This window comes from Hydra vulgaris, chromosome 11 (genome assembly GCF_038396675.1).
Source record: "Hydra vulgaris chromosome 11, alternate assembly HydraT2T_AEP".
Taxonomy (NCBI): Eukaryota; Metazoa; Cnidaria; class Hydrozoa; order Anthoathecata; family Hydridae; genus Hydra; species Hydra vulgaris.
Genome location: NC_088930.1, coordinates 10,506,229 through 10,530,921, shown reverse-complemented (window position 1 = coordinate 10,530,921; position 24,693 = coordinate 10,506,229). Strand labels below are relative to the sequence as shown.

The following is a 24,693-nucleotide window of genomic DNA, read 5'->3' as shown; positions in this document are numbered from 1 at the left end:
ATAAAAATTTAAACATTTGGTAACCCAATGATAACTTGGTTTTTGCATGAATTTATTTTTTCTATCGAAATAACTCACTTAAGCGTAGAAGTGCCCATATTACTAAACTTTATTTCAAATATATTTTAAGAACCCTTTATTTTGAATATAACTATTATATTAAAAAAGAAAAAAAAAATTATAGGAGTATAAACTTAACTGTTTTAGATTATATTTTCATATCTCTGATGCCTAAAAATTCTTAATTTTAAAGACGCGCATAAACTTTTATAGAAATTCACATAAAATTTTAATCAAACAAAAATATATATATATATAAGCGATATAATTCAAGCATTACATAAGAAAAGCATCACATTAGAATGAACACATCATTGATAATTAACAATATATTCTGGGAAAGTCAAAAATTGCCGTCAAAAATATTTATCAACTGTTTTTTTTAGTTACCAGTTTAATGAGTTTATTAATTTTTATCGTTTAAAGGGTTAAATGAGTAAATTTTTGTCGACATAATTTTGATTTTGCAAATTCTAATCAAATTTTGCAGATCATCAGTTATCACATTTTACCAACACTAAGAAACAACTATGGTTTTTTGTTTTATTTGCGAATAGTTTTTGGTTATAGTACCTTTTTTCATGTTAAATCAAACTATGAATTTTTATAAATAAATCGTCCAATAGTTTCTAACTAACTTGGTTTTTTGCTCTTTGGTTAAATTTCGCTAAGGACGTGTTTCAAGGAATTTGTGATAAGAAACTTTAATCCATTGAGTGTCATGGCAATTTGATAAAAAAATTTTGCTCTCTTCTTCGTTAGTTAAGGGTTGCCAGTTGGCATTTTCAATAACCCATATAAATTACTAAATTTTTTTTGTTCATTAAAAGATTGCTCAAATTTTTTTTTTTTGGTTATTAAAAGTGAAAATTCAATCCAAACTGGATAGAGTTTTCAACTTTTTTTAATGTTGAAACATTTAATGTTTTCATTTTCACCTCAACATTTTTAATTTATTTATTTAAAATTTCGTAAACTATATTAAGGTTGTGCTAAAAGACTTTCTACTTTTTTTTTTTTTTTTTAAATTAAAAATTCTTTATTAAATACTTATTTGGTTATCGAAATTTTTACTATCAAAATTTTTTATCTTACTGATTTTTTTACAAATAAAAAGTTGTATAGTTTTATACAAAATTTATTTTATATTTATATATTCATATACAAAAATATTTCAAGACTTTCTTTTATTATGTTAATCTAGAAAAATAGAATCTAATGGTGAAACAGTCTAGTATTGGTATGTACCAGTACCACACCATGATCATTAGCAGCGTCAATTACAGCTTTGTCTGCAGTAGAGCCAGACGGACTACATACATATTGAACACCACTCTAAAAATTGTTAAACATACATATATGTATGAATGTATGCATATATATATATATATATATATATATATATATATATATATATATATATATATATATATATATATTCACATACACATACCAATGTACATATATACACGCATAATATATCAATATATGTATACATATATGCATTCATGCATAACAAGAAACAATATATAAAATCTAGAAAAAGAAAATTTAGTATGGTACCTGAACTGCTCGATCAATGCTATCTCTGAAGGGAAAGAAAGCATCTGAACTCAGTACAACCCCCTTTAGATTTTTAACCCAATCTTTACGCTCACACTAAACAATTACAAAAAAGTACACATCTATTGAAATGCTCTTTGACAGTCGAGCAAAGAGTCATAAAAACATTTTCAAAAGTCAAAAAAAAATTATTACTTCAGTAAAATCTTCAGGTGGAACTTCAAAACTTTGGTTAAAATCGCTTTCTTTTATGTCCTTAAACCATAGAATAAAGTTAATTAAAGTTTAAAGTTTTAACAAACATTTTACTCTATTTTATGTAAATAAAAATCATCTTTTCAAAATATATGATTAGAGTTTACCTGACCAATAGTATTGCCTACGTATGCATCTATTAAGTTTGATATTTCAGCTCGCTTCAGGTTCTAAGAAATTAGGACTAAGGTTTTATTGATTTTAAATTAGTGTTAAATTATTATTTTGAATTATATAAGTAGCAACAAATATATTAAATGGTAATATGTTAATAAACTTATGCATAGTGGGATCTAATCACAGTGGTATTTTAGTTTTTAAGGTACCCTTTAAAAAAATGTCGTAATCACAGTTTGAAAAAAAACAAACTCTTTCAACAAATTTTTTCCTTCAACACATACTGAATGTGAGAGGCAATAATTAAAAAAAATTTTTTTTAACAATTTATGCTACAACTACAATATTATTTGCAAAAAAAAAAAAAATCATTTGAAATAAAATACTTTAAGATAACCCCTAACTAAATCCGCAAGGATAACAATTAAAGACGGCCATGCAATAGTATATATATACATATCGTCCCCTCAGTATTATCTTGTTTTATCTACAAATGTATTAAATAAAATGTTCTACCTAATATATTAAATATATACAAATATATATATATATATAAATACAATGTTCAAATATATTATATTGCATAGAACATTGTATTTATTTATATATAATTTTTTATTTATTTATTTTAAATATTAGATAGAACATTTTATTTATTATGTATATATTATACATATATATATATATATTAGGGTAGGTTGATTTTTCACTTTTTTATTTAAATCGAAACGGCTAAGGTACTGAAAGTTGTATTTATATATAAAACAAAAAAATAAAAAGTTGAAGGTGTTTAGTCAAACGGCGGCTTGCGGATTAGCTATCAAAATTTGGAAGTACCCTCATCAACATTTGGTATAAGAATAATAACTTTTTGCTTGTGGTTTCATACTTTTTAATACGTGCAGACTTCAATTTTCAATCAAAAAAGTTTGACACATCATTTTAAATCATTTATACGTTTTATCGTTTCGTTTTATTAAGCAAAAATGTTACAAGTCCAATTCATATTTAAGTATAAATTTTTTACTTGTAGTATTACATTGATTATCTCATTAAACGCTTAATAAAATCCAATAAATAATCATTATTAGTTTAATAAATTATTTAAAAAGCAATATTAAACTTAAAAAAAAATTATTTCAAGAATGTAACAAGTAAGTTAAGCAAATAAATCATTGTACGACTGAGAATATCGACCTTTTGACAAAAACCTTTGACGCATTTTTCTGCTAAGTAGTTTTGTTAGTATAGATTTATGCCTGGCTTCAAATCCATACACGGTGTTAGAAGCTTCAGAAACTAATTTGAAACATCTCTCAACGCTCTGGGAATGAGAGGGGAGGTCTTGAAAATTAGGCTTCATTTTATTTTTAATGAATGTGTAAATATCTTCATCGAAAAACTCTTTTGTAGTTGGTGGCTCTATTTCGATATAAGCAAGATCAGCAATATCAATAAGAGATATCCAGTTCGTAGCATTTTATTTGAGGGATTTTCTTTTCTATTCCTGCTTTTGTTTCTAAAAACTGCTTATTGTTTCTAAAAACTGCTATAAAAAAACTGCTTTTGTTTCTAAAAACATTGTTACTTTCACAAAACTTACGAAAAACAAAATAATTAATAACCTTAATTAAAACTTATAATAAAATACAGCACAATACATTTTTAAAAAAGCTTTGTATACAGGTGCCTGATACATTATAAATAGAAAAACTAATTTTAAAAAATTTACTGTTTCCTGTGAGTGAGTATTGTCTCAAATCCGAGAGTCCTGATCTGTTCATCATTATTTTTAACCATTGCATAGTGAAAATTTGCAGGTATCAAACAGAAAGCATTTCCTTGAATGTTTTTTTTTTTAATTCTTTTTACATCATCAAACTTAATAAGATTCAATTGATTAATAGTGAAAAACAGAATCTGTGGGAATCTTGCAATTTGGAAGGTTTCTTTATTTGAAACCATGATGGAGCATAAACTTTAACTATATAATGGGTCAGTTTTTTCAGACTTGCGTTTGGAGAAATATCTTGAGTGTATAAACAAAGAATTCGTGTAGAAAGGGTTAACCATCGAGCATGATTCATTGGACCTATTATTTTGCAATTAGCCCATTTGTCGTCTACTTTACCTAATCCAATACCTTTACAATATTCGTTAAGAAGCCTTTGATCATGACTAATATCTTTTAATATCTCATGTGAAATATATCCTTCAGTGATAGAAGTTTGAATTGCTTCTAACTCTACTTGAGGTTGTCTATGAAGGTTGTCTGAGTATCTTTTCCCAATTGGTCTACTAAAATTTTGTGAACCGGTTGTTTTTCCATTTAACTTTTTAAAAAGAGCTTTTAGTGGGAGTTCATTCTGATGAAGGCTACAACCTATTGTGTGAAGTTTCCTTCCTATCAAATCTTCTAGATTAACCACCAAGCCACTCCTCCGACCTGTTTTTGATGCAGTATTGTCTAAAAGAATAGCACGGATCCTCTTCAGACTTTCATATTCTTCAAGTACACTAAATGTCTCAAGAGCAAGAACATCCCCAGTAGCACCAACAACGAAAATTGTTCTCCTCATATGTAAAAGTAAGGTGATGTTCTGCAGAAAAACATTTTGTTATGAAATTTTTTTTTTCAGAACTAATTGTTTTTAAGTACATTTTTGTGTTCTTATCTATCTTTCCATCTAAACCAATGCAAAATAGTTGTGTCTTCTCTTCTGAATCTGCGTTTATTGAAATTATTTTTACTTTTGACTTAGCTCTGTCTGATTTACACTTATCCATTAGAATATTATTGATGTCAACTTCCGGTAGCAATAGATGCTTGATATCATGGAGTAAGGCATTTCCTAGAGCTGCGCCGAGATTTGAAGAACATCCGCCTCTGACCATCCGCCTCCATTGCATATCTTTGAAACTTTTGAATACTATAGCCTGCCTGTGTTCTTTTACTTGGTTTCCATTCATCCCGTTCCTTAAGTAAAAAAATTTAAAATACTTTAGATAAGTGATTTTATTATTAATAAGCGTTAAATATATACTAAACAAATAAAAATTTTAAGGCCACGCAATAAAAATACCTGAGATGTTATTATTTCAGATATACATTATGGGGGAACTGGTAACAAACTTGAAAGCTCATTATTAATATGTTTGTGATGTGACATATTTCCTTCCTTCTCTTTAATCCTGTTGTTTTGTTTTAAAGCAGATGTATCTACCGAAGACATCTGAAACAGCCCTTTTGGTCCTGTTTTTAAACGCTGGTCCCGTATATAAGCTCTTTATTCTATTGGGATTTTGCTTCTTTAGGGAATATGCAAATACTGTGTTCCATTTACATAAACATTGTAACATGACACAATATCCAATGAACAGCAACAAGCAGATATATCAAAAAGTTTGTCTAGTTTAGAATCTAGGTTTCGTTTGATATTTGCTTTAGTGTGTTTGCGGTTTATGTTTTTTTACAGTTGCAAATAGATTTTTAATTTTTGTTTCAATAGATTTATCGTTTATTAAAGGCAATCGTGGATTGACAGATAATTATATAAATTTTAAGACACATGAAACACGTTTAACAATTGCCCAAAAGTTCGGCCTAATGTCAGAACAATCTAAGAATAAAAATTGAATCAATTGTCTGTATGTGCTAGACTCCATTGTAATTAAATCACAAGGGCAACCTCCATAACTCTCTTGACTTTTCAATCGCGTATTGGGCCTTTTTTTTATTTTTAGCATTTTTTATCTTTTAAAACTAAATACTTTGTTCATATTATTATTACGAGACACATAAATTATTTGCAATAAATTAGTAAATAAATTAGTAACACTTTATTCAATTACTAAACTATTTTAATTTTGCACAAAATAATAACTTACTTGATAATAATACTTTTTTCAATTAGTATACTAATTTACTAGTAAAACGTGCTTATTGTTCACTTTCATATATTTTAACTACATTATATCATTCTACAAAAGTAACATTTATAAAATATAAAACAGTTAAGCATGTAAATCTAGTTGTATAGACTCGGGCGAATCAAAAAGTATATTTTAAGAAATATTTATTAACCGCTTATAAATTTGATATTTTGGCGTTAAGTTAAAAGCAGTCAGAGACTTTACTAAAGACTACAAAACTACGAAGTTAAATATTGTTTACAAACAAAATACAATACATGCGTGCTTTAAAAAATAAAGAAAATTAAATTTTATAAAACAGCGAAAAGTAGTTTACCAAGTATGCAAATTCACAAAATCCATCGAAATTCCGCAAAAAAATATTCAGTTAAAACACTCAAGTTAGCTATTTTTGTTACTTATATACAAATATCCAACTTTATGTTGCTTAGCGGTACTTACATACCATAATCGACCTACCCTAATATATATATATATATATATATATATATATATATATATATATATATATATATATATATATATATATATATATATATATATATATATATATATCTATATATATATATATATATATATATATATATCTATATATATATCTATATATATATATATATATATATATATATATATATATATATATATATATATATATATATATATATATATATATATATATATATATATATATATATATATATATATATATATATATATATATATATGAGGGTTATGACTTTTTTTCAACCCAATGCTCCTGTACTGTAGTTTGGTGAACTTTTGCCTAAAAAGCACGAAATGAATAACTATTTGCATATCTTTTGAAAAAAGTTTACCATTGAAAAATTGATTTTGACATAAGTACTGCTATGTAACCCAGTGGGCAAAAGACGTATTTTAAACGTCTAAAATATGTATTAATTCGTTTTAATACGTGTTTTAGACGTTATAAACATATCTTGTGCCCACTAGAAATACATAGTAGGAATACATGTAAAAATCGATTTTCTAATGGCGGGGTGAGTTTTTTTCAAAAGATATGCAAATAATAGTTCATTTCATGTTTTTTAGATAAAAGTTCAACAAACTACAGTACAGGAGCATGGGGTTGAAAAAAAGTCATCCTGTAGCTGTGAAAGTTTTAGTACACACACCAACTGGCTAGCTAAAACATGCAAGGGAGATTGCCGCTAGGACAGCAATTGTTTCTTTCTCTCTTCTTTTTCCAAAAAAGTTGTATTGATTTAAGTCCGCTTAAGCTGCAAAATATGATATAGTATGTATGTATGTATGCATGTATAAATTTTTTATGAGTTTTTTTTTGTGTGTGTGCTATAATTGAAAACAGAAAAAACAGACCTTTTTAAAATTTAGAGACAGCACTTTTGGGTGATGCCGAAGCCACCTATGTTGAAATATTTAATGAAAATTATTAACAACATAATATCAAAATAAAATAGTTTCATAATACATTATTTAATTCCAAATTAAATATATTACCAAAGATTATATCTATAAAAAAACTGTTATTATGCGTTTTGTATATTTTTTGCATTGTATAATTTTACAAATAATTAAAAAAGAAAATAATATTAACACTTCACTTGTCATGTTACAAACTTAGTAAAAACTTCGCAGTAAAATAAAAAAATAAAAAGTTTGTATTCAAATGTTTTGTAAAAAAGGTTATGATGCTTTGTAAAGAGTCTACATTTAAAGTTTACCAAAGATTAGTTTTCTCCCCTGCAAGGCGAACACAATGTATCCGAGACTGTTGACCAGCACCAACACCAACAACCTGTCAAAAAAAAAAAAAGACTTCAATAAGGCTTTCTACTGGTTTTATATACTTATTCTTTTACATCAAGAACTTACGATGACTATGAATGATGACAATAATTCATAAAGAACATTGGTTTTTAAAGGTTTTTAAAGTGGTCTGAAAAAATTGATTTTTGACCGAAATAAAAATTTGATGTTTATATATTAAAATGATCATGCTGAATCCAAACCTTAAAAATGTTATTTATTTTAAGGTTTTGCTGTTCACATATATCATAAATGGAATTCAAGTCAAGAATATAAAAGTTTACATTTATTTTACAGCTTATTTTTTTGCTTGTGGCTTCATATTATTTCAAATATATATATATATTTTTGTTAATTTCACCTCCCCAAGGCCTAGAAGCATAACATGTGCTGTCGAGCGACCCATGAACTCTGATTTAAGATAACGAGTTTTAACCATACTCATATTGTCAACTCAAAATCTAACTAAAAGGTCTATTTGACCCTTCAGAAAAACTTGGTTCATAGATTCATCAAATGAAACACTGTAATAAGGTGTATTAGATAGGGAAGTTAGTAATTAATTTTTAAAAAAGGGAGCTAATTTGAATGTTGAAATAACTGGCCTTGGTGGGTCCACATTGAAACAACTTAGCAATGTCACTACCTGGAAACATTTTACTAAATAATTTAACAGAATCAGTTGAAGAATTCATTAAATATTTAGAATACACAATATTAAGAACCCAACAAATTTCAGCTTCAAGTGTAGATGTATTTATTTGCATTTTATTAATTGTTTTTTGGTGTTCTGCTTTATTTGAGCATTCTGATATATACTCATTAACTTGAACAGTGTTAGGACCAGTTGGCATCAATGACTTGATATTGTTAGCAGAAGGAGATCTCTCTATGTGCTTTTTATCTTTCATGTGTAAAGTTAAAGCAGCTTCTCCCGTGTTAAACAAATCAAAACAGTTTCTGTTTTTTGGCATAACCAATGTTTATATTTTTCTTCAACAAGCCATTTTACTTGAAAAATACATTTTAGGAGCCAAAAAGAATTTAGAATCTCTAATATTTCATACTAAAACTAAAATTATTCAAAACAATTCAACAATGCAATCATAAAATACTAACTGAAAAAATATATATTAACAGTCAATATATTTATGATTTATTCATAACTATTTGAAACTATACAACAATACAATAATTAAATACTAATTGAAAAAATATATATTAACAGTCTATATATTTATGATTTATGAAAACCTCAATGATGATATCTTTCAAATAATATTTTTAAACAAATTAACTATGCCTTAATGTGGATGTGTAAGTTTTTTTAATAATCTTCAAAGTACAAATTTCAAAAACAATATAAGAGTCAGATTTCCCATAAAAATAAAGATTAGAGCAATTATATTACTATAATTTACTATAGTTAGTATTGTAGTTGTACTGTTGTTGCATTGTTTGTCTTTACTTAAAAACAAAATATGAAATATTACAATAAATACAGAATATAAAATATTATCCCATTTTCCAAGACTATTCCAGGATTTAACAGAACAATTCAAAAATCCAGAACTACTTTCAAATTCCAGGATTTTCCAGGACTTTCCAGGACTGGTGGGAACCCTGTAGATAGTCAAAAACATTTGGAAATGAAAAATAGCAGAAATTATATATTTTAGCTAATAATTGTAAGTGATGATTTCTGTTTATTTTTCACAAGTATTTTTGCATGAAAACCCCGCATAAAAATAACACAAATATAGTGTCAATACAGTATACTTTGAAATAGATATAGGGTCCGTTACTTTAATTTTACACAGCTGATTTTTTTAGAAATTATTAAGTGATCATAGATATTTAAAATATACTATAAATATACAGTTTCAATAGTGGACATGTATTTTACATGGGCTTTAAATTTACCAAAATTAGTATTTTCATATAGTTAAATATTAGGAATATTTCATAAAAATCAATTGAAAATGAATATTTGAATGATTTTTAATAATTTAGATAGATAGTAGGAATGCATATTTGAAAAAATGTTTTTGAACATGTATATAAAAAATGCAGCAAAAATACTAGTATTTTTGACTACATAAAATAGATATACTTTAGGAGCTTTAAAGTTGGCTTGAATATTAATATACGCAGCTGATTTTTTTTTTAAATACATGTATATTGAGATTTGATTCATGTTGATCAAGTTTATACTTAAGTTTAAGCAAGAAGTTGAAATTGAAAAAAAAAACTTTAATTTTTGTTAATTTCTTTGTTATTTTGTTAACTTTTATTAATTGAAAAAAAAAAATCTTTCAAATATCAATAATTTATGCAAATATAAAGGGTCTTTCATTAAAACCAATAAGACTTTTGAATTAAACAAGAAAGTCACGTCAACTTAATTCCTGCTTTATTTCGAAGCCTGGACAATGCTGTTATGTTTGAAATAAGATATTGTTAAAATGTCCACCACAGGCTTGTAGACACAGACACACCCGATTGCTCTAATTTTTGATCACTCGGTGCAATAATTCCTACTGTATTTTGCCAATAACTTGATAAATATGATCTAATCACCAAACTTTGCCCTCAGCAAAGCGAGAGTAGCATATGCTGTATGACATGCAGTGCCATTTTTTTGGAAACATATATCTTTAATATTGATGTTTTTAAGTTCTGGCCATTTAAATTTAAGTAACATGGTTTTATAGCAATTCTCATTTCCAGTTGCAGCTTTTTTATTTTTATTTTAAAAGAAACAAGGTCTGATGAATATGATACCATATGATGATATCATAAACCACAACAGACAGTGAGTTTTTAATAAAGTGCAATAGAACTATTTGTAGAACTTCTGGGTTATCCTTTCACCAATAACAGCAATTTTGTTTATTAAAAAACCATCCAACCAAAAATGATTTTTTGGCAGTACTCAAAAACCCAGTCAGGAAACTCATGACACAATCTGTGATCATTTGGCTTTGGTTCTTGAGTCAATACAACTTTATAAGAAAGCAACCCCAGATCATTATGCAATATTCTACAAACTGATGTCTGAGATTGTTGCAATTGTTGTGAAATCTACAAATTTGACTTAGCAACAACAATGGCTGCTGCAGCTGCAATGTTCTCAGTTTGAATTTTTCATTGTCTTTTGGGTAGCCTTTTCGTTTCCATAGTATGATGTATAACCTGAGCAGAGTACTGAGGACAGCAACCTAATTTTGAAGTGAATAAAACCAAGAAATCTCTATTTGAAAAACTATCATATTGATAATTTTTCAAATAGATATCAATAAAGACAATTATAAAAAATAATATTATTTCGTATTAAAACCTTTACTATGATATTTGTTAATAAAAAATATATATTCATATATGCATATAATAAAAAATTCATATAAAAACTAAAAAATGTTTTAATTTTGCGCTAAATTATTCATTGATTTATAATCACTTTTGGAAATGGTTATTAACTTTTCTTTTGAGCATAAGTATATAAATATTATACTTTTGAACCTGGATAATGTAGAATTTAAAAATAATAATATTAAAAAATATATCAAACTTTTTTTTTTTAAATTTCGGCCAAAAATCAAATTTTTTAGACCACTGCGAGGTGGTTTGAATGATATTTAATTAATAATACTTTATAAAGATGAAGCATCAAGTTTTGTTTACTTCAAAAATTTTGTTTATATTATTTATTAAATGATTCAGTTTGACAATGCTGAAATATAATAAACAATAAATAAATAGTAAAAAAATAGCTTTCATTGTTTAATTTTAATTTTATTTTGTATAAAAAAGAATAATATTATGATTAATGACATAAATATAATAATTTATTTTATAAATAATTTATTATTTACAAATAATTTATTGTGACAGTTAAGGTTATGTATTTTATATGCATGTTTCAATATACGCTTGTTAAAATTATTAACTACCCTCCACAGTATGATATAAGATTTATATCTAAATTGCATGTTGTTACAACTAAAATGCGGTAGTGGTGTAGTTCAGAGTTTGATCCTCACCACATCCCTGGTAGTATTGCGCTTAACTTCCTTAAGGTTTGTGTTTCAGAGTTATAGAGTTGAGAGAGGGTTGTAACCACAATTAAAGTTGCCTCCTTGACTTTAGTGGCCTTCTTGGCCTTGGGGAGGTAAATTATTAAATAAAATTAAAAAAAGTTTTTAAAGTTTCTCAATAAATTTGTTGCAATCCGTTGCGATTTTTTACAAATACTATCACTGCTCAAGTAAGTTTTTATCATGTTTTTATCAAGATGTTATACAAATGTTATTTACCTTCTCAAGACCAAAAAGACTACTACAGTTAAGGAGGCTACTTTAAAAAAAGGCTGCATTTTTTACTATATGACAGAGCTTATGATAAAGAAAAGTGCCCAGTGTGTTATTTCACGCTAATAAAATTAAAATATGTTGCCAACAAGTGTTGTTATGCATGCTTGTCATGATGATCTCAAGAGAAATCTTTAGCATTGCAAACCGCACTAGTAAATTTTTTTTTAATCTGTTACACAGCCTTCTTTTATGGATGTTATGAATGGTTTCTAGCAGCACAACGCAAGACACCTCCTGCCCATACAATGAAAAAGCTTTTCAACCTCTTCTTCTCTGTATTATTTTGAACTTAGTTGAACATTCTTAAACAGTTTTAGTATTTCTTGATTTAAATGTTGTTTATTTGTTGAACCTAAACTCCGCTTAAAAGTGTAATTTAGTAAAAAAGCCATAATAATGTCATGCTTTATCATCGTTAAAAATTTAAATGAACTTTTACATTATTATATTATGAAATTCTTTGTTTCTTGAAAACTATTAATAACAAAATTTTTGAACTATATTCATAAGTTATATATATAAACTCATAAGTTTAACAACAGTGTTATTCTTTGACTGTGGTGTTTCGAGCCTATCATCTTCCTTGTGACTATTACAAATGTAAACATACAGTTGCAACACTACTTGTAACCATGACAAATGTAAATAAAAACTGGCATAATTTGTTCCAATTACAAATGTAAGAATACAGTTGCAGAATCATTAAATTCAAACAATCAAAACTTTTGAGTTTTTCCTTATTAAAATCTTAAAATTGCTAAAAAAATGTAAATCTTTTATATAAGAATTTGGCTTTAAAATACTACAAAATTATCACTAGAATTAAAACGTATCACTAGAGTGATCAGGTTTTTTTCCTTTTTTTGTAATTTTTTTGAATTTTTATACAAGTATTTTGACAATTTGATCTAAAAACATTAAATAGCAAAAATTAAAAATTTAGAACAATTTTTAGATTCTCACAGCCTTAATCGATATTGTTTATCAACAATAAATCTTCTTAATGACTTAGGAATAATTGTACAAAATTTAATCAATATCATTTAAAAGCTTTGTTTTAAAACACCATAGACGAAAGATAAGATTAATCATTTCTCTCATTCTTTTCAAACTTTTCAAACATTCTTACTCAGTATTTTGATTTCAATTTCTCCAAACATTCTTACTCAGTATTTTGATTTCAATGTAATCATTAATTATTACAAAAAAATTTTTCCTAAATTTTTTTTTTAAATACAACACCTTTATTGAGGATTGATTGTTAATATCCATGCACATTTGATAAAGTAATCAAGTTCTTTCCTTAATTCCATTTATTTACAATATTACAAACTTTATACAAATGTATAGCTACTAACCCTGTTTGACTTGAAAATTTAACTTTGTTTCAAATAGTGGTTGCACCAAAGATCTGTATAGAAACAAAATTTCTTGTAGATCTATTAAAGTCTTAAATAACATTAAACTTTTTAAAACATCAGTTTATAGATCAATATCAGTAAACATAATGGAAAAAGCAAAATCAACTGGATAAACACCAGAACTTTTTGAAACTGATTGTGATGGAAAAATGTCCTGTATAAAGTACTGTTGAAAAAAAAGTCAAGTAACTTGCTACACTTTATCTCTTTATGTTTACGGGACCTCCTCCTAAATTGCATGCCAAATTGCTTGCTACTTCTTAAGGAAAAAAAAGTATTTTATACTTATAAACTTCAAAATACTAATTAGAGGAAAAAAGAAATAACTTTTCATTGAATTTCACAACACCACAGGAACACTAAAATGGCTTAAAATTCTATCAGAACATTAGAATAAATATTGAATAAAACGCCAAGGTTGCAAAAAATTTGTGTACAATCTTTTTTGTTTCAGCCATGTCGCAAAACAAAGTATCAAACTTATAGGAGGCAAAGTTTTCATCCAGTGTAAAGAACTTATCTAAGTTGTTGAAAGACACTAAAACAACTTCAAAGGAGCATATCACTCGAGGAATTTCTAACAAACAAACAAATAAGGGATTTTAAAAACATAAATAATTGTAAATTTATAAATCACATAAACCTTTTGTTGGATTATCGAAATAGTTATAAATTAACTAAAACCTGCAGGATATTAACAATCAATACTCAGTAAAGATACTGTATTTAAGATAAAAAAAAGTTATTAGCAAAAAAATACTTGCACATCCCTACACTCAACTTTACAATGTTTTGAAGGGAATCAAACAATCACTGGTAAAAAAAAACAACCTGTAATAATTTTAATAAAACCAACATCAAGAAAAAAAAAGGTAAAAGATACATACTTGACCATTTTTAACGTAACAAACAGAGTTAGATTGAGTGTACTTGACAGATATTGTTGCTACAATCAAATCTCGGATTGCATCTGATGAAACCTGAAAAAAAAATTTTGAATACATGTTTTTAACAAATTCATTAATCATTGAAAGAATATTGTTAACATATTTTCTATGATAATGATGATATCTTTAAATTCCTGGTAAATCTTTGGAAAAAGTACACACCCTGTAACAGTTAATATCATCAGTTTTACAGTTAACACTATTAGAAAAGACCAGAATCATCTTTTTAGGAAGGTTTATAAAGACTGCCTCATAAAAGGGGTTGTAAATTTGAAAAAGTAAACACTTTAAAACATCAATTATCCTTATTAAATTTATTTAATTAATTAGGCTATAAAAACATCATATTTTACTAAATAGTTTTAAAAATATATTTTTTTTTTATAAGAAAAGTTAACTATAAAATTTACAGATAAAGTACAAAACAAAAATAACTGACTTGTCTATTGTACAAAATAGCAAAATCTAATTTTTGTGAGCATAAATATTTAACACCATGAAAAATATTCAACACCATGATTTAATGCCATGAAAAAAATTTTTTTTTAAATTTTTTATTAGGAGGAAACTTTAAAGAAATATTTATTCAAAGATCTAAATGTTTAAATAAAACTTTAATTAATTGATTATAAAAATAATGATAAAAAGAAAAGAAAAGAAAAAAAAATTAAAATACATTATTAGAGTTTTTTATTTTTTTTTTAAATAAAAATAAAAGGTTGAAATTTTTTTAAATATTTGTTCTAACATCTTAATCATTATTAAGATAAATATCAATAATAGGGTATTATAATGAGATTTTATAATCTAGATTAATTCATAAATCTATTTAACTGAATAGTTTTAAAATTTTGTGATAAAAGCAGAGATAACACTTTTTAAAAAACTAAAAATTGGAAGACCAGTATTTCTAGATATCACAATCACTTAATTTGCACATTATAACTTGTTATTTAAAGTTTGTTTTTTTTACTTTAGATAAAGGCAAATCGTTCACTTAAATACTTTACTTTTATTCACTTGGTATAATTTACTTTGAAATCAAAACATTTCTTTATCAGAGGATTCCCATAAAAGTAAAAATTAAAAACCTCTTGGATTTGGGAGACAACATTGGTAAACAATGCTGCATTAATAACAGCATCATTTCGGCTCTGTTCTAACTGTAACCCAAACAAAGTACGTGTTTCTGTTGCAGTTGGTTCATAAAGTGGATCCATCTGAAAATGTAACATTTATTAGAATAGAAAAATACACAAATTTTACTTACAATAAAAAATGCAATAAGTACAAACACTTACAGATAAAATACAGTATTGACCCCCTTTTTTCTTACTAAGAATTGCTAAAGCTTCTTCCTCATAACCAGGTGCAATGATTCCATCAGACACCTTAAAAGAAAGTTCAATAAAAAAAAGTTTAATCATTAAAACAAATTTTTAACAAGCAATAAATTTTTTAGAAAATTTAGAATATGCTCAGAAAATAATTATAAAATTAAAGAATAAAAAAAGGAAAAGATTGCACACTAAAAATAATATATGTATGTATGCGCATGTGTATATATACATATATACATACATATATACATACATATATATATATATATATATATATATATATATATATATATATATATATATATATATATATATATATATATATATATATATATATATATATATATAATTAATTAGTAAAAAACACTTATCTAACTTTTATCTTCGACTTGAAGTTTCATTATTGCTGGATCATCAGGAAGAGTTACTAAATCTCAAAAAAAAATTCAACTTATAGAAAAAAATATTTTACAGGAAGTTATAAATTATTATAAAAAATTTTTAATTACTATATTTTTTTGTTAACGGGAAGTTACAGAAAGTAATTATGAAATAATTTTCTTTGGAATGGGGATAGTTTAATTTGGTCATTTGTTTTTATAATTTTTTAAGAGGTATTTATTTTCGTGCCTACATTTAGAAATTAATTCAGATTTTTTATTTAATAAATTTTCTTGATTTAAATGAGTAATTATTTCAAATTTTTCTTGCAAACATAGCATACATTTTCTGGAAATGTTATTATAGGCAGGGGCAGATTTTAGAATAGACCATTGTAAATTAAAATTTTTATTTTTTTCTTTTAAATCCCAAATATATTTTGACAGCATAGTCTCTTTTGAATATTTTTTGTGTTTAAACGATTGCTTGTGGTTGGCATAACGTTTTTTCCATTCCCCCTCGGTTAAGCCAATATATTGTTTATCAGGGTTGTTTTGTGAGAAAACAATGCACTTGTAAATTACATTTTTTGAAAGGCATTTTCCATTTAGAGGGCAATCTATTTTTTGTTTACAATTACAATAATCAGTGTTTTTTTCTTTTATATGTTCATTTTTATTAATTAACGCGTAGTTGTGGCCTTTTATAATTCTTTCTAAATTTTTTGTACAACTATAACTTACTTTAATGGTATTTCTGTTAAAAATCTTATGTAATTTATTAGAGGGAGGAAAATGTTTGTCTACTAATTTTAGAAAAATTTTACCTATATTTGTTGAAACATTTTTGCTGTACGGGGGGTCGAACCAAATTATGTTTCTATTTCTATTACGCTTTTTTGCAATTTTCTTTTCAAATTTTAGCTCGAAATTTTGAAAGCCACTTTTTTTAAGGGCATCTTCATAAACGCGTTTAGAGGAGTTAAAAATATTTTCATTAGAAGAGTTTTGGTTTAGCCTATTGTTAATTGAAATTGGAATTTGTTTTAGAATTTGAGGGGGATGGTTCGAATTTACATTAATATACAATAATTCGTCATTAGGTTTTTTGTAGGGCTTATAGGAACTTTCTGAGAGGTTAAATGTGACATCAAGAAAATTCACTATTTTCAAATTTATATTTATTTCAATTAGGAAGCCAATATTTTTAAAAACTTTAATAATATCTTTTCTAATTTTATCGAAAATTTATTAAATAAAAAATCTGAATTAATTTCTAAATGTAGGCACGAAAATAAATACCTCTTAAAAAATTATAAAAACAAATGACCAAATTAAACTATCCCCATTCCAAAGAAAATTATTTCATAATTACTTTCTGTAACTTCCCGTTAACAAAAAAATATAGTAATTAAAAATTTTTTATAATAATTTATAACTTCCTGTAAAATATTTTTTTCTATAAATTGAATTTTTTTTTGAGATTTAGTAACTCTTCCTGATGATCCAGCAATGGTGAAACTTCAAGTCGAAGATAAAAGTTAGATAAGTGTTTTTTACTAATTAATTATTGCTTTGTTCTTTAAGAACATTGAGCACTCTATTTGTAAAATACACTAACATAATTTACATATATATATATATATATATATATATATAAATATATATATATATATATATATATATATATATATATATATATATATATATATATATATATATATATATATATATATATATATACACAATACACAAATTTTATTCTCTATTTTGTCAACTTTTAGCAAATGAATATTGATGTAGACACATGAAAGTTTATTTAAAATATGCCTTTAGTACTAATCTCAATTTATTTAAGTTATTTTTATGCTTCTGAAAGTTATGGTTTTTCTCATTGTCGCATGATTAAGAAAGTATCATTGTAAGATGTTATTTTAACCATGAATTATTTGCATAATTGGAATTAATTTAGTGCGACAATAGAACTATCATGTTCAAATTGTTGTTGGTCAGATTTTATACTTTATAAAATATATATATTTCAAGAAAAAAACCAAAGAACTTTTGCAATTTTCATGTAACTTAAGTTAACAAAAACATGATTTGAAAAGTTATGTTTTTTCAAAAATTTTCAAAAAAGTCGAAAAACTTAAGTTTTTTAATAATACATGCGAAAGAATATTAAATGCTACATTTTTACATTTAAAGTTTTGAATAACGATGCTTAGTTGAAGCACATTTTTATTTTAAATTTGTGTAATGTAAGTTAAAACTACATGCTTTTACTAAAGTTCTGGCACTTTGTTGTTAACAAAATAAATTACATCATTAAGTAATTCTTATTTCTTCACTTTGATTTGACAAGGTTCTAACTGAAACTTTTTATATTAGGAGAATTTAGTAAAAAAATCTTTTATTTTATTTTTTATGTTAATTAAAATTATTTATATTATTGTTTTTTTATTTGTTTATGTATTCTTATTTTGGTTGACATATAAATATACATAAATAAAAGTCAGAATTATAAATATTTTTATTTAGACAAAAAAAAAAAAAAAAGGTTTATTTGCTATTCTCTTAATATAAAAAAAAAAAAAAATCAATTAGCACCTTTTTTATTTTTATTACAGTAAATCAAATTGTTTGTAAATGCAAGTAAGTGGGGTCATCCATTATCCATCCAAATCCTAAAACACGTCACCCTATATTTTTTAATTCTTAACCCCTTCCCTCCTATCACAAACGATCACATATACCTGAACCCATCTTCCTCTTATATTGAGAGAGCAGTTTTCATGTCAAAAATATTTTAAAAGATTTACATGTAAATACTTTGCAGCATTTTAAAAATTCAACCTAATGAAAATAAAGCAATACGCATAAACATAAAAAGTGTAAGTAAAAACTTTGACAAACTGAAGATTTTCTTATTTAAATGACTCAAATAAGTATTATTTAAAAACTTTGGCATATATATAATTCTGGCATATATAAAATTTTCCAAATGGTCACACACGAGCAGTGAACGCCTGAGGGAAGAAATAAAGTACATTAGAATAAAAGAGAACTATTTTTCGAACAAAGCATATTTTGACAGTTGTCAAGACAAACAAAAAGATTAATAGAGGAATATTTAAAAATGAATAAGACAGACAATGCACCTAAACAGTACTAACAATAATAATAAACAATAAATTGTTTTATAAACACTAATATAAACGAAAATATACAAAAAATATGTCACCAAACAAATAAATTAAAAAAAAAAAAATTGATTACAAAAATAAAAAGTATGTATGCATCAGAATGGAAAAAAACATTAATGCTAATGTGTAAACATAATTTGTGTAGTAATTAAGTAATAAACATCTCCTCAGAGTCACATCTATTATTACTGGCGTTTTGATGAGGATCAGCACTTATAACTAGTTTATCCCGGCAGATAAACGCCGTCGCCACTTATGCTTTACCCCACTTTTTGTCTAAAGATTTTCTTATTTAAATGACTCAAATAAGTATTAATAAAGTTGTAGTACTAAAATAGTTTAATCAAAGTTGCTCTTGGTCTCGCGGAAAAAATATTTTCGATATGATAACTTTCATAAATATTGTAAAAAATCACTCAGAAAGAGTGCCACCAGTTTTTAAAAATTTCCTTTGTTAATTATTTTTAAAGAATAAGTTCAATACTTTTACAATCCGTTTTACATAACTCAAACTCTGAACAATAGAAATCTAATAATATCGTTCAGTAACATAAGTTAAATATATAGTATCAAAAAAACCAGTTCATTTTTCTTTGCCGGTCATCTCTGATAAATTTTTATATATTTTTTAAATTGGTATAGAATTCTCAACATTTTGAAAAAGTTATTAATACAAACCGCTTTACTGATTCACAGAAATCTGACCGAAAAGTTGAAGCAATTTTATCTTGTTTTCCGTGTAACAAAAATTAGGTGACATTTTCAGTAATAAGTTCACCCTCTTTTCGCCAGACTTTGTAGCTTATTTTATTCTTTAGACTAACAGCTTTCATACAAAATAAATAAAAGTTTAATTTACAGTTTAAATAAGCAAATATTTGATAAAGTTGTTGAGCATATAACGAAGTTAAAAATGGAATTGCACATATATATATATATATATATATATATATATATATATATATATATATATATATATATATATATATATATATATATATATATATATATATATATATATATATATATATATATATATATAGACACACACATATTTATACATGTATATACATATATATATATATATATATAATATATATATATATATATATATATATATATATATATATATATATATGTATAGATACACATATATATATACACATATATATACATATATACGTATAGATACACACACACACACACACATACGTATAGATACACACACACACACACACACACACACACACACACACACACACACACACACACACACACACACACACACACACACACACACACACACACACACACACACACACACACATAGAGACTTGACAAAATTTCCTCTTTCAAATTCTTTGTATTAATTTTTCACCGAATTTTATTGTAACTTTTTGTTTGTAATTATTTTTTAATACTTTTTAAAATTTTGTAATTATTGTAATTATGCTTGTGCAAAGCTTTTAATTAAAAAAAAATATTGAGCACAAAAATGATTTGACACAACTTCGCTTTCATTTTCCATATAATATCTAATCACAACAACAAAGGTTCAACTTTTGTAAAACCAGTTCTGTACAATTTTAAAAATATTATCAAGTTTAATAAGGCATTAAACCTGATAGATTTGCATTTACCGATTACATTACCATTCTCCCGATTGCCCTCCTCACTAATGACACATTTATAAGGTAGTTTTGAACTTACATGTGGCTTTAAAGTATAGAATACTTTTAAAATTAAATAACACTGGTTATAGAATAAGCAACCAACGGATTTTTATTCTATAAATGATACACAAAATCAAAGATCCCAGGTCCTTAATTTATTTCACCTTCCTTTATATATTCTGAAGCTTTTCCTGGACAATGTTTAAATCAAGTTCTTTTATTTTCTTTTAATCTTTTTTTTCCAATTGTAACACAGACATGGTCTCACATGCACCTTTGTATACAGAACGGGACGAAATTGCCAAAAGGTCTTTAATTAGCCATCACTTCTTTAAATATAATTGCTTGAGAAGATTTTTTGTCAATAATGACAACAAGAGTGTCTTTTTTAAAAAAATACGACAATTAACAACACCATCTAGAATCTATCTTGAGCTGTTCTTTACTATTTTTACTGTTATTTACTATATTGATGGCATGTCTCTTTTTGTACTGCGAACATACTTTTGACATATTATTGATGATACAACCTCGTGAGAAACGAGGTTGTATCATCAAACGAGAAATCTTTTTTGTTGAGATGGATGGATGATTTTTAGCATTTCTATATAATGTTGTCTCTTCATTAAAACTGGCTGTTTACTACTTTTTGCTAAATTATCGGTTCGCAGACCATTTTCATATTTTTTATTATTTCCATTAATATATGATACTGAAACATCTTCTTTGAAATGATTAATTACTAATAACTTTTCATTGCGTCCAGGCATATCAAAGACATGTTGTCGCAAATCTTTTAAATGTTAATTTAAAATTTATTTTTTACAATTAATCATAAAGTTCATAAATATTACTACAATAGAACATTTCAAGTGAAAAAACTTTTCTAAATTTAATTGAAAAAATTTTAACGCTTTAAAGCCCAGGGCACAACAAACCGTTTTTTTTAAAATAAATGTCAATGTTCATATCTTTATTTATTGACAAATGTCTAATTTAAGAGGCATATGTTAAATATGGGAGTTTTATTTTTAAATAATTTTTTTATTTAAATAATCATTTATTAAATCTTAAAGGAGATTTATTTTTAAATAACTTTTATTTTAGTTATTATTAGATATATCAAACTTATTGAATTCAATTTTTTATTATTTCAATACAATATTTCATAATTAAAGGCTTTTTTTATTGTTGACTTTATGTGATATACTATTTCAATATGATTAGTTTTCGCTCATCTGCGCATGCTTATTGACGAAAAAATCTTGTCTTGTGGACAACGGCCTTAATAATATGCAATAACTTAATGATTATAAACAGTTATCTATTAGTACAAAATATTGAATTTTTCCTTATTTAGTTTGTTAAATGCATTTACTTATAAAAAAACATATTAACTTGAGGAAATTAAAATAAAAGGGAACTAAAAATAAAACAGAAGTTGTATTGACTTTTCTTTTTTTAAACCTTTAAAAATAATAATACCATATTAAGTATTGTAATTAAATTCCTAATAAAATAATAATACTATATTAAGTTATTGTATTAAGTTATTATTATTTCTTAATATGATATTATTATATTATTATATTTATAATTGTAAGTATTTAATATTAAAAATATCATAATATTACTATAACAACAAATTAAACTATAATAAACATAATAATTATATATATTCTATATATTAGATTATATATATTTCAGTAAAACTTAAGAATTCTTTTTAAAACTTTTAAAAGTGTTTTTAGTATGCAATAACTTCACTTAAACAATAAGAGTATTTTAAAAAAAAGACACGCTTTTAAATAAAACAATGTTTTAGCATGGTTTTTATTAAAGTAATAGCAAATGCATTCATTTTAAGTAAAATTTTGCAGGCTTTTGTAAACGCATGTAAAAACCATGCTAAAACAAAATTACTTTCTTTAATTACATTTAAGTTGAATATCAAGCCTACTTGATATTCAACTTAAATGTAAGCTATTAATGAAAGTAATCCTGTTTTAGCTTGGTTTCTTTAAAAGTTGTTGAAAATGCGTATTAAATTTTAGTAACTAATTGTTTTTTTATTATAAATAAAAAACTACCAATTGCATACTTAATTGGAAAAAAAATTGCCGAAGTTATGCATTCATTTTAACAAATTTTGAGCCAACGCCAAAATTTGCTTAAGTAAAAGTAAAGAAATGCGACATTCGTTTTTCTGTCCTTATTCTAACAAACATTCGTTAATTTGTCGCACTCTAAAGCCATATGTTGATACTTAAATCTGAACTCCTTAAATCTGTTGTTTATTGGTAAAAATAAAGAAGAATATTTTAATTTTTTCTTGTAATAATAAAAAAAAGTAAATTTCTTTAGTAATTCTTTAGACATGAAAATATTATAATTGAAATTGTATTTTCAGACATTGCGAAATGTTTTTCAAAATTAGTGAACATTTTGTGATATTGACACTAGTGACACTACCCATGCTTTATAAATGATTACTATTTAATACTTTAAGCTTTGTTAAGCCTAGCTCTAAGTTTTCTTTTTTAAATATTATTTAAAAAAGAAAACTTAGAGCTAAGCTTAACAAATCCTATGCACTGCTATACTAATTTATATAAAGAAAGTGAAGCAACTTGTGCTACTAACCTCAATTAGCAGCATAAAATTAAGAGTCAATTGTCCTAATTAGCATAATAGTTAGCTAGTTGAGGATAAAAAATAGTATGATAATGGAAGTTGAATTGGATGCTATTAAACAACTCCATTATTACTCATATCACTCATAAAACAAAATAAACACATCAGGTTGTAAGATGAAAACAACAGGATGTATAAGATAAACACAACAGGGTGTACAAAATGAACATAACAAGGTGTGCAAAACTTCAGTATTGTATATTTATATTTTGTTTATAACTATTTATTTAAAATACCTCTCTTGAAATTATTTTTGCAGTTGAAACGTCACAAACATCTGAAAGTGCAATAAAATCTCCAAATGAAGCCATTCTATCAGCACCACGTGCTCTAGCATACGCAGCAGCTAAGGGAGATAACTCTGCTAAATCATCTACCATGCACACTTTTGCTTCTACATTTGTTAAAGGAATTCCAACAGCAGCTCCTATAAAAAAAAAAAAAGATCCCACAATTATAAACTTTGTAGAAGACTTTTAACATTGTGACTTTACAGGTATAAATATTTTAATAATCAAATGGATTATTCCAGGTTACTGGACTTTGATTTTAACAATTTTTAGTACACAAAGCGAATCCTGAGATGTTTTCCTCTTATTAAAATTCCTCTTATTAATTCTTATAATTTAATAAAGCTTAAAAGATTAAAAACAAGTTTTCTTTAGATTTTCTTTTCAAACCAGGTTCGTTTAACTTTAAATAACTTTTGTAAAAATGAAATGCATGTTAATTATAAGTTGCTATTTAATGACTAAAATTTCCAAATTTACTGTTTATATATTTGTAGAAACTTGTACTCTCAGGTACTTTTCAGGTATTGGTTCATTAAAATATGAGTTTTTTTACATATGTTACATATACAACCTTGGGGTATTGGTAACTATGGTAATATTTCAGACCCATATGCATTAGGCATCTTATA

The 24,693-nt window shown here is 25.3% G+C and overlaps 1 protein-coding gene across 1 annotated transcript in view; it reads right to left on the bottom strand.

Annotated features, from left to right (window-relative positions):
- Positions 1 to 1,177: 1,177 nt before the first annotated feature.
- The window catches only part of LOC100200009 (bifunctional purine biosynthesis protein ATIC), a 48,410-nt gene continuing 24,894 nt past the window's right edge, over positions 1,178 to 24,693 (bottom strand). The window contains exons 10-19 of the mRNA XM_065810055.1: positions 24,008 to 24,198; positions 15,780 to 15,869; positions 15,570 to 15,698; positions 14,419 to 14,511; positions 7,653 to 7,726; positions 7,288 to 7,333; positions 1,986 to 2,048; positions 1,819 to 1,878; positions 1,624 to 1,719; positions 1,178 to 1,395 (exon numbers count right to left, since the gene is read on the bottom strand). Of these exons, the coding sequence (XP_065666127.1) occupies positions 1,276 to 1,395; positions 1,624 to 1,719; positions 1,819 to 1,878; positions 1,986 to 2,048; positions 7,288 to 7,333; positions 7,653 to 7,726; positions 14,419 to 14,511; positions 15,570 to 15,698; positions 15,780 to 15,869; positions 24,008 to 24,198 (962 nt within the window). The 3' untranslated portion in view covers positions 1,178 to 1,275. The remainder of the gene's footprint in view (positions 1,396 to 1,623; positions 1,720 to 1,818; positions 1,879 to 1,985; positions 2,049 to 7,287; positions 7,334 to 7,652; positions 7,727 to 14,418; positions 14,512 to 15,569; positions 15,699 to 15,779; positions 15,870 to 24,007; positions 24,199 to 24,693) is intronic.